The sequence below is a fragment of the Neomonachus schauinslandi genome, chromosome X (assembly GCF_002201575.2).
Source record: "Neomonachus schauinslandi chromosome X, ASM220157v2, whole genome shotgun sequence".
Classification (NCBI taxonomy): domain Eukaryota; kingdom Metazoa; phylum Chordata; class Mammalia; order Carnivora; family Phocidae; genus Neomonachus; species Neomonachus schauinslandi.
The window spans coordinates 28,948,671-28,960,613 of record NC_058419.1 but is presented as its reverse complement, the minus strand read 5'-3'; the positions used below and the strand labels follow the sequence as shown (position 1 = coordinate 28,960,613).

The 11,943-nt window shown below is 39.2% G+C and overlaps 1 protein-coding gene across 2 annotated transcripts; it reads right to left on the bottom strand.

Annotated features, from left to right (window-relative positions):
* Window positions 1-874: 874 nt before the first annotated feature.
* On the bottom strand, window positions 875-1,586 carry LOC110576826 (low molecular weight phosphotyrosine protein phosphatase-like). 2 transcript variants are annotated; one of them, XM_021686040.1, is made up of 3 exons: window positions 1,384-1,580; window position 1,343; window positions 875-1,166 (listed from the first exon to the last, which is right to left on the bottom strand). In XM_021686040.1, exons 1-3 carry the CDS (start codon window positions 1,578-1,580, stop codon window positions 888-890), a joined length of 477 nt encoding a protein of 158 aa, XP_021541715.1. In that variant the 3' UTR covers window positions 875-887. The 2 variants fall into 2 exon arrangements, with proteins under 2 accessions (XP_021541715.1, XP_044767751.1); XM_044911816.1 differs by lacking the exon at window position 1,343 and having other exon boundaries at window positions 875-1,172; window positions 1,389-1,586.
* Window positions 1,587-11,943: the final 10,357 nt, after the last annotated feature.

Genomic DNA, 11,943 nt, shown 5'->3' with positions numbered 1-11,943 from the left:
GCCGAACAGGGAGCCCGATGCGGGACTCGATCCCGGGACTCTGGGATCATGACCTGAGCTGAAGGCAGTCGCTTAACCAACTGAGCCACCCAGGCGCCCCTAAAAAAATTTTTTTTAATTAAAATATTTAGGGGCGCCTGGGTGGCTCAGTTGGTTAAGCATCTGCCTTCAGCTGGGATCGTGTTCCAGTGTCCTGGGATTGAGCCCTGCATCCGGCTCTGCTCAGCGGGAGCCTGCTTCTCTTTCTCCCTGCCACTCCCCCTGCTTGTATTCTCTTTCTGTCAAATAAATAAATAAAATCTTAAAAAAAAAAGAAAGAAAAAAATTAAAATATTTAATAAACATCATAGTCATCACTTCATATCTGTCTTATCCAGAAATTCTACTCTTAACGACATTCTTACCTTGAATTCAGAGTCACTGTGCTAAGGGGAAGTCTTGAGGGATTGATGGTGTAAAGGTATACTTTTCTATAGATTTGACTATTAAATAATTAGCCACTAAAGGATGTGGAGGCTAGCCTGGGTATACAATAGGGGTGTTCCTATTGCTTTTTTTCTTGGGTGGAGGGGTGAGCACAAAGATGGAGAGACCTCTAGGACTGGGAAGCTGATTTTTTTTATATGAAAGGAGAGGAAGGATGCTACTGATGATTTTTTTTTTTTATATATTTAAGGTTTTGTTTCCTTTCATTTATGTCTTTAAAAAAACTTTTCTTTTTGGTCTGGATGAAACATTTTTATTTATTTGTCTGTCAGATACAATAACTGATTTCCATCTACAATTATTTAAGGTAAGAAACCGAGGGTCAACTGAAGAAACAGTTGCGGCCTTAGAGCAGAGCCTGCGGGGCCCAGCGGGGGGCTGTGGGGAGAACGGGCGTGGCATTAGCAGGCCTTCTCCAGGAAGGCCCTGCAGCAGCTCACACAATGCTGGTAGACAGTCTCAAAGTCGGACTCATTCCCATAATAAGGGTCTTCAATAATGAGTTGATTTTGTGGATCATAGCTCCCAAGCAGTTCAATTTTAGCTTTGCAGTTTTTAATTTGATTACTTTTTCTATTCAAGTCTCTCAGATTGCATTCATCCATACATAGTATATAATCAAATGTGGCAAAGTTTTCCTTGGTAACCTGCTGGGCAGTGTGATTCATGGGGATATCATGCTTCTTTTTTTTTTTTTTTTAAAGATTTTATTTATTTATTTGACAGAGACACAGCAAGAGAGGGAACACAAGCAGGGCAAGTGGGAGAAGGAGAAGCAGGCTTCCCTCCGAGCAGGGAGCCCGATGCGGGGCTCGATCCCATGACCCTGGGACCATGACCTGAGCCGAAGGCAGACGCTTAACGACTGAGCCACCCAGGTGCCCCGGGATATCATGCTTCTTCATGCAACTCTGCCCTCGATAATCAGGAGGGTTTCCTATTTCATACGTGGATGTCGCTGCACTTTCTATCCTCCAATGATCTGAGAGCTTTTGCTCAGTTACAAGTTTTCTGAGAACTGCTTCTGCAATGGGTGACGGACAGATGTTACCCAGACACACGAAGAGCACAGACTTTGGCACCTGCTCAGCCATCTTCCTGCGTGCACACCCAGGCGCCCACTGAGCGCCTAAAAAAAATTTTTTTTTAAACATTTTATTTATTGGGCGCCTGGGTGGCTCAGTTGGTTAAGCAACTGCCTTCGGCTCGGGTCATGATCCTGGAGTCCGGGGATCGAGTCCCGCATCGGGCTCCCTGCTCGGTGAGGAGCCTGCTTCTCCCTCTGACCCTCCCCCCTCTCATGTACTCTCTCTCATTCTCGCTCTCTCAAATAAATAAATAAATCTTTAAAAAAAAAACATTTTATTTATTTATTTGACAGAGAGAGAGCACACAAGCAGGGGGAGCAATAGAGGGAGAGGGAGAAACAGGCTCTCCGCTGAGCAGGGAGCCCCATGCGGGGCTCTATACCAGGACCCTGAGATCACAACCTGAGCCGAAGGCAGATGCTTAACTGACTGAGCCACGCAGGCGCCCTTCATTTATGTCTTTAAAAGTCAGGTTTATTGACCTTTTCAAATAACTGGTTTTTGGTTTTGTTGATTCTTTGTATTGTTTTTCTGTTTCCATTGACATTTGTATTTTCTTTATTTTCTTCCTCTGCCTACATTGAATTTAATTTTTTTTTTCTTGTCTTAAGGTGAAGTTTACATTGTTGGTTTAAGACTTTTCTTCTAATTACAGTCATTCAATGCTATAAATTTCATTCTAAACACTGCTTTAGCTGCATCCCACAAATTTCGATAGATGTGTTTTTGTTTTATGAGTTATTCAGAAATTTGTTGTTTAATATCCAAATGTTTGAGGGTTTCCCTGATTTTTTTTGTTATTAGTTCTACTTTAGTAACTTTTCAGTCAGAAAATATACTATAAATGATCTCAATTTAAAAAAAAATGGAGGAGGGGTGCCTGGGTGGCTCAGTCGGTTAAGCGGCTGCCTTCGGCTCAGGTCATGATCCCAGAGTCCTGGGATCAAGCCCCACATTGAGCTCCCTGCTCGGCGGGAAGCCTCCTTTTCCCTGTACCACTCCCCCTGCTGTGTTCCCTCTCTCGCTTTGTCTCTCTCTGTCAAATAAATAAATAAAATCTTAAAAAAAAAATGGAGGATTAGTTTTTGATCCAGAATGTAGCCTATTTTGATGAATGTTCCATGTGCAGTTTTGTGTTTGTTGAGTAGAGTGTTTAAGGGTGAGTAAATTTTCAAATTTTTAAAAAAAGATTTTATTTTATTTTATTTTATTTATTTTTTTAAAGATTTTATTTATTTGACAGAGAGAGACACAGCGAGAGAGGGAACACAAGCAGGGGGAGTGGGAGAGGGAGAAGCAGGCTTCCCGCGGAGCAGGGAGTCTGATGCGGGGCTCGATCCCAGGACCCTGGGATCATGACCTGAGCCGAAGGCAGACGCTTAATGACTGAGCCACCCAGGCGCCCCTAAAAGATTTTATTTTTAAGCAATCTCTATAACCATCGTGGGGCTCGAGCTCACAACCCCCAGATCAAGAGTCTCATGCTCTACTAAGCCTGGCAGTCACCCCACAAATTTTCAGTTTTAAAAGATAATTCCAAACTGAGGGTCACTGACAGGCTCAGTCAGAAGGGCATGCGACTCTTGATCTCTGGGTTGTTAATTTGAGCCCCACGTTGGGTGTAGAGCTTACTTAAATAAATAAAACTTAAAAAAAATGTTAATACCAATTTTTTTCTAAAACGGATTTTTAATTTTATATTTCCATTGCAGTAGATCAAAGTTCCTATTCATCTGCATCTTTGCCAACATGTGGAGCTGTCAGACTTCTTAATTTTTGCTTGTTTTGAGTGTTTAAAATAGTATCTCATTGTGGTCTTAATTTACATTTCCCTGCTTCCTAATGGAGTTAAGAATCTTTTCTTCTGTTTACTAAAAACTTATGCTTCCTCTTCTGTGAAATGCTTGTTCATGAGCTTTCATATTGATTTGTAGGAGTTGTGTATATATATATATATTTTAAAGATTTTATTTATTTGACAGAGAGATAGAGAGAGAGCACAAGTAGGCAGAGAGGCAGGCAGAGGGAGAGGGAGAAGCAGACTCCCCGCTGAGCAGGGAGCCCGACGCCAGACTCCATCCCAGGACGCTGGGATCATGAACTGAGCCAAAGGCAGCCGCTTAACCGACTGAGCCACCCAGGCGCCCCGAGTTGTGTATATATATATATATATTTTTTTTTTTTTAAAGATTTTATTTATTTATCTGACAGAGAGAGACACTGTGAGAGAGGGAACACAAGCAGGGGGTGTGGAGAGGGAGAAGCAAGCCTCCCGCAGAACAGGGAGCCCGATGCCAGGGCTTGATCCCAGGACCCTGGGATCATGACCTGAGCTGAAGGCAGACGCTTAACGACTGAGCCACCCAGGTGCCCTGAGTTGTGTATATTTTATGTAGACTCTTCCTTTATGTAATATAAGATGCACATGTATTCTTCCATTGTCCCAATTTCCTTATGGTATTTTTTAATGAATAGAAATTCTTAATTTTGATATCCAATTTATGAGTCTTTATTTTATGATTAGTACTTTTTTTACCTAATTTTATCACAAATTTTTAAGGGGCTTTTTAATATAATTCTAAATTTAATGGCATTTTGGTGCTTGAGTTAGGCCAATTTTTTTTTTTTTAGGTTTAAGGGGTGTACAGCATGATGGTTTGATTTACATATATTGTGAAATGATTACTACAATAGGTTTAGTTAACATCCATGAGCTCATGTAGATACAATAAAAAGAAAAGAAAAGAAATTCTTTTTGTGATGAGAAGTCTTAGGATCTACTTTCTCAGCATCTCTCTTATATATCATACAGCAATGTGTTAACTATAATCATCATGTTGTACATGATACCCCTACTATTTATTTATCTTATAACTGCAATCTTTTGTTCACCTTCCTCCAATTCCCTTCCACCCCCCCCCAAATTTATGATTAAGTACTTTTTGTGTTGTAAGGTACCTTTCCTTAACTTGAGCATAAAAATATTCTATAAAAGGGGCGCTTGGGTGGCTCAGTTGTTAAGCGTCTGCCTTCGGCTCAGGTCATGATTCCAGGTCCTGGGATCGAGCCCCGCATCGGGCTCCCTGCTCCACGGGAAGCCTGCTTCTCCCTCTCCCACTCCCCCTGCTTGTATTCCCTCTCTTGCTGTGTCTCTCTCTGTCAAATAAATAAAATCTTTAAAATATATATATTCTATAATGGAACTGATTTTCTTCTACTGGAACTGATTTCTCTATCTGGTGTGCATTAGATTCAATGTCATTTTTTTCCCCCTAGGGACACGCATTTATTCCAGCACCATTTATTGAAGAGATCCTCTTTTTCTTACTCCTCTACTATTCTTCCTTTATAAAATAACAAGTGTTTGGATTTGCCTGGTCCTTATTTTTGGGGTCTCTAGTGTGTTCCATTGACCTATTGATTTTTCCTTTATTTTTTTCTCTCTTTATCTTTAATATGTTAATCTTACTTCTTAACATTATATAATTATATTTTAATATTATATAGTACTATTGATATTATACCAATATATCACATCAATATTTGTTGTAAATAACAATATGTGAATAATAGTCATTAACATTATATAATTATATACTAATATTAATATCACAATATTATTATATAATATTAATTGTTATATTAATAAATACATTTTAGTAGCAGAATTTATTTATTTATTAAATTTTATTTTATTTTACTATGTTATATTAGTCACCATACAGTATATCATTAGTTTTTTTTTTTTTTAAAGATTTTATTTATTTATTTATTTGAGAGAGTGAGAGAGAGAGAGAGCACAAGAGGGGGGAGCGGGAGAGGGAGAAGCAGACTCCCTGCCAAGCAGGGAGCCTGATGCGGGACTCGATCCAGGGACTCCAGGATCATGACCTGAGCCGAAGGCAGTCGCTTAACCAACTGAGCCACCCAGGCGCCCATATCATTAGTTTTTGATGTAGTGTTCCATGATTCATTGTTTGCATGTAACACCCAGTGCTCCATGCAATACGTGCCCTCCTTAATACCCATCACTGGGCTAACCCATCCCCCCACCCCCCTCCCCTCTAAAACCCTCAGTTTCTCGGAGTCCATAGTCTCTCATGGTTCATCTCCCCCTCCGATTTCCCCCACTTCATTTTTCCCTTTCTTCCCTAATGTCCTTCATGCTATTCCTTATGTTCCACAAATAAGTGAAACCATATGATAATTGACTTTCTCTGCTTGACTTATTTCACTCAGCATAATCTCCTCCAGTCCCATCCATGTTGATGCAAAAGTTGGGTATTCATCTTTTCTGATGGCTGAGTAATATTCCATTGTATATATGGACCACATCTTCTTTATCCATTTGTCTGTTGAAGGGCATCTCGGCTCTGTCCACAGTTTGGCTATTGTGGACATTGCTGCTATGAACATTGGAGTGCATATGGCTCTTCTTTTCATTACATCTGTATCTTTGGGGTAAATACCCAGTAGTGCAATTGCTGGGTCATAGGGTAGCTCTATTTTTAATTTTTTGAGGAACCTCCACACTGTTTTCCAAAGTGGCTGTACCAACTTGCATTCCCACCAAGAGTATAAGAGGGTTCCCCTTTCTCCACAACCTCTCCAACATTTGTTGTTTCTTGCCTTGTCAATTTTTGTCATTCTAACTGGTATAAAGTGGTATCTCAATGTGGTTTTGATTTGAATTTCCCTGATGGCTAATGATGATGAACATTTTTTTATTTGTCTGTTAGCCATTTGTATGTCTTCTTTGGAGAAGTGTCTGTTCATGTCTTCTGCCCATTTTTTGACTTGATTATTTGATTTTTGTGTGTTGAGTTTGAGAAGTTCTTTATAGATCTTGGATACCAGCCCTTTGTCTGTAGTGTCATTTGCAAATATCTTCTCCCATTCTGTGGGATGCCTCTTTGTTTTGTGGACTGTTTCCTTTGCTGTGCAGAAGCTTTTTATCTTGATAAAGTCCCAAAAGTTCATTTTTGCTTTTGTTTCACTTGCTTTTGGAGTTGTATCTTGAAAGAAGTTGCTGTGGCCTATGTCGAAGAAGTTACTGCCTATGTTCTTGTCTAGGATTTTGATGGATTCCTGTCTCACATTGAGGTCTTTCATCCATTCTGAGTTCATCTTTGTGTATGGTGTTAGAGAATGGTCTAGTTTCATTCTTCTGCATGTGGCTGCCCAATTTTCCCAGCAGCATTTATTGAAGAGACTGTCTTTTTTATTTTATTTTATTTTATTTATTTATTTGACAGAGAGAGACAGAGCAAGAGAGGGAACACAAGCAGGGGGAGTGGGAGAGGGAAAAGCAGGCTCCCCGCGGAGCAGGGAGCCCGATGTGGGGCTTGATCCCAGGACCCTGGGGTCACGACCTGAGCCGAAGGCAGATGCCCAAAGGCTGAGCCACCCAGGTGCCTCAAGAGACTGTCTTTTTTCCATTGCATATTTTTTCCTGCTTTGTCGAAGATTATTTGACCGGAGAACTGAGGGTCCATATCTGGGCTCTCTATTCTGTTCCATTGGCCTGTATGTCTGTTTTTGTGCCAGGACCATGCTGTCTTGGTGATCATAGCTTTGTGATATAGCTTGAAATCAGTAAACGTGATGCCCCCAGCTTTGTTTTTCTTTTTCAACATTTCCTTGGTGATTTGGGGTCTTTTCTGATTCCATACAAATTTTAGGATTGTTCCAGCACTTTGAAAAATGTCATTGGAATTTTGATCAGGATGGCGTTGAAGGTATAGATTGCTCTGGGCAACACAGACATTTTAACAATGTCTGTGTCTATTAATTTTTCCTTTCTTTATCTTTATTTTTTATTTTTTCCTCTCTTTATCTTTAATATGTTAATCTTACTTATTAACATTATATAATTATATATAATATTATGTAATACTATTGATATTATACCAGTATATCACATCAATATTTATTGTAAATAACAATATGTGAATAATAGTTATTAACATTATATAATTATATACTAATATTAATATCACATTATTATATTGTTATATTAATAAATACATTTTAGTAGCAGAATTTTATTTATTCATTTATTTATTTATTTTGAAGTAATCTCTACACCCAATGTAGGGCTGGAACTCACAACCCCCCAATCATCAAAATTTTAAATTCCATAGACACAGACACATATACTCTCACACTCTCACTCAACAAACAGCTGGGTTTTGAATGGAAACTGCATTGACTCTATAGATCAGTTTGAGGAGAATTCATCTATTTATGACATTAAGTATGGGTTTTGATCTTTAAAACTTCTTAAATACATGAAAAATTATGCTTCTAGTCAGGATATAAAAGGACACAAGACCTCTGTACATATTGATTTGGACACAAGACCTCTGTACGTATTGATCTGGATCTTATTTCTTTTGATAACTTTTTCTTTCTTTTTATATTGTTTCTTCTCTTTCATATTGGCTTTCTGAAATTTCAAGACGCTGTGTCTACTTTTCCTGCTTTAAGTAATACTTGGTGACATCTTTCAAGATAAAGTGTTGTTTTAAAAAGTTCAGCGGTTTCCTTCTGTTCTTCTTGTTTCATTGCCTCTATTCTTTCATTCTGGAACTCATTTTATTTATTTCCTTTTTAAAAAATTTATTTATTTAAGTAATCTCTCCATCTAGTGTGGGGCTTGAACTTAGAACCCTAGGATCAAGAGCCACACACTCCACTGGTTGAGGCAGTCAGGTGCCCACTGGAACTCATTATATTATATATATATATATATATATATTTTTTTTTTTTTTAAGATTTTATTCATTATGGGCACCTGGGTAGCTCAGTCGTTAAACATCCGCCTCTGGCTCAGGTCTTGATCCCAGGTTCCTGGGATTGAGCCCCGCATCGGGCTCCCTGCTCAGCAGTAAGCCTGCTTCTTCCTCTCCTGCTCCCCCTGCTTGTGTTTTCTCGCTGTGTCTCTCTCTCTCAAATGAATAAATAAAATCCTTAAAAAAATTATTAAAAAAGATTTTATTTATTCATTTGAGAGAGAGAGACAGAGAGGATGAGTGAGGGGAGGGGCAGAGGGAGTGGGGAAGCAGTCTCCCCGCTCAGCTGGATCCCAGGACACCCGAGACCATGACCTGAGCCTAAGTGAGACACTTAACCTACTAAGCCACCCGGGCGCCCCAACCTGGAACTCATTTTAAATACTTGTTGGATATCCTCAGTCTATCTTTCAATTCTCTTAACTCTTTTCCTCATAATTTCCATCTTCCTTTTTCCTCTATGTTCTTGGAGATTTCCTCAACTTCATTTTGTAGATAGTTTCAGCCATCACCTTATTATTCACCATATCCATAGATTTTTAAAATATTTCTGGAGCCATCATAATTTTAATATAAAAAAACCTCATTTTTGTCCTTTGGTTTTCTTTTATATATTAGAATGTGCTTTTTTATGGATGCCATATTTAAAAAATGCTATAAGGATATGAAATATTTTTTTCTGGCTTGTCCTGTGTTCATGACCACTGCTGACTGGGGTGCCAGGTCTGGCTGTCTGTTTTCGGCGGCTGGGCAGCCCCAGGTCCTAAAAGGCTTCCCAGGAGGGCTGCCTTCCCTGGTGGGCTGTGTGTGGTTGTGCAAGAGAGGAGCCTTGCCGCCTCTACATTCTGGGTTTTTTTTTTTTTTTTTAGTGTTCTTGGTGGCCATATGGGGAAGGAGAGGATATTCAATTTTTAAAATTTGTCTTTATCCCTGAATCACTTCTTTGTCTCAGTTTTCCTCTCTCCTATTTCTTTATCCTTTTTGTTTTGTTTTGTTTTTTGGATCTTTTTATTGATCTTGATTCTTTTCTTTGATGCTATTTTCCTCATATGTCTGGCTATCATTAGTTGTCCTTTCAGATCTATGGGTAAAGGATTATATTGGTTAGTATAAGTCAGTTTTCCCCCTTTGTTATATAGATTTTTTTATCAGTAAACATTTTGAAAGGGATGGCTGACTTGATTCTGTCTAAGTGTGCGTGGAGTATTGATGGGCAGAGTTTCCTAGCATTTCGGACCAGGGATCAGGCTGGTACATTCACAATGGTACCCACATTTGCCAAAGTAAAGTGAGACAGACTTACTGGAAGTGTGGTTCAAGTGATTTAATGTATATTATTCCTGAGTAGAAATAGTTTTCCTTTATTTACCTTTATTCACCTTTCCTTCATCAACTGTATTACTCCAAGCTCTGAGCAATTTTGCTGACAGGTTCAAACACCCATATTAGAAGTGATCCCTACATTGACCTCTTTTTAAAAGATAAGATATTTGGGTTTTATTCTAAGACAGTGGTTCTTCTAGTGTGGTCCCCAGACCAGTATCTTCAGCATCACCGGAAAATTTGGTGGAAGTACAGATTCTCAGGCCCCATCCCAGACACTCTGAATAAGGAATTTGGAAGATGAATCCCAGAAACTTGTGTTTTAATAATTTCTCCAGGTGATTCTGATGCACTCAAGTTTGAGAACCTCTGTCCTAGGAGCAAAAAGCACTGTTGTCAGTTCTTTTTATGTCTTGGCGGGGGTGGAATCTCTGGTCCAGGTGTTTTGAATGCAATTTATTAAATGAAATAAACTGGTGAATGCTCCTTGGCCCAGTGTCTGCTTTTGGTTACATTGGCTCCTATTTAAATTTTCACTTGTGGCTCTTTTTAGAAGAAGTGTACTTACTTTTGCTGTCCTGGGGATGGGGTTCCATCTGCTCTGGTTATTCACTAATCCCTTTTGCCTTTTTTTTTTTTTTTTAATTTAATCATGGAGCCTAGTGCAGGGCTTGAACTCACAACCCTGAGATCAAGACCTGAGCCGAGACCAAGACTTGGATGTCTAACCGACTGAGCCACCCAGTGCCCCCCATTTGCTTTTATTTTACAGGAATTTCTTTAAATATTGTCAGTGGTACCCTTTCTTGGTTTATTCTTTTAAAAAATTTTTTCAGACTTTGATGGTGGGGGAGGGGGAATATTTGTTTCTATTAAAATATCATTTAAATTAAATTCTTTCTACCTAAGGGTCCAGTAGGAAATAAAATTGGCTTTTTGACTCTTTTTGATTGATTACGAAGAATTGTGTAAATTCATAGCCCTAGGTAATTATTAAACATTAGAACTATGGAACCAATGATGGCAGCATCGTGTTGAACTTTAGAAATCATCTCATCCTGTAGACCCACTTCAGGGGGAATTAAGAGTTAGAGAGGGGAAGTAGCTTCAGACAGCAAGTTATTTTAGAGCTGAGGCTAAAACCTAGAGTGCATTGATGATTCTGTTTCTAGAGGGAATACAGAAGGAACAGAAGCAGAAGGACACCTGTCTGGCGTGATTGGATTTAACCCAGGGAGAGCTCCATTTTTGAACTTTATTTCTTGGAATAGAGTATCTCCTACATTTATACTGTCCAACTTTCAGTTAGAAGTCACAGAGGGAATTAGCAGCTGTTATAAGAAAAAGCAAAAGGATTGTTGCCAGACTTCCTAAATCTTGGCATATTTGAGAAAATGTCCCAATATGTTACATATGCTTATTCATGTGTGTAAACCTTTGGCTGTAGTGCTTTGTCAATATAAATATGTTCTGCATTATAAGTTGGTCTGAGTGCTGGATTGCATGTTTATTAGTCCCTGAGAACCCCTGTTCCGCTAGTTCTTTTTGCTTCATTTCTCCTGCTTTTTTGCTCTTTTCTTTCCTCTCTGCATAAAGCGGCAAAGGGGGGTGGGGAACTCAGGCAGAGCTGTCAAGAACTTCATTTTCGTTCTTCTTCCAAAACCTGCCATCCCTTTGATCCTTAGTGACAATTACTTTTTGATCTCCACCTTGTCCGGAGTTTTAAGATCAAATCATATAAGCCATGCTTCAGCGCAGAGTGGAAAAGTAAGTCCTATTTTAAGAACTGGGAAAGTACCAAAAAGTGGGTAGAGGACCCTGTGAGGAAGTCCACTGCCCCTCTGGAAGCTGGATAGGCACAGACTCTTGTCCTATAGAAAATATCGGTAAACTGAAACGCATGTATGAATACAGAGACATCAGTCAGAGTGATTTCATTACTCATATTTTTAGCACAACCACCTTCTCTGAGAAATTGTGAGAGGCAAAAAGAAGCCATGTTTACTTTGTAAATGGGCTCCTCATAGAGTTTTTTGTTCTGGGTCAGAGTCTTACTCCAACTCATAAGGTGAGTCAAGGAGCACGCTGAAGCAGCAGAAACAAACCAATGAGGAAAGGGGAAAACAATCTAGGATTTAATGGCCATAGAAAGATAGTGAAATATTTACTCTGTTGGCCTATGGGCAATAAGTAAATTGGTGGATAAAATATCAATTGTTAATCATTCCTCAGCTTTAGGTAGTAGTTTCCAA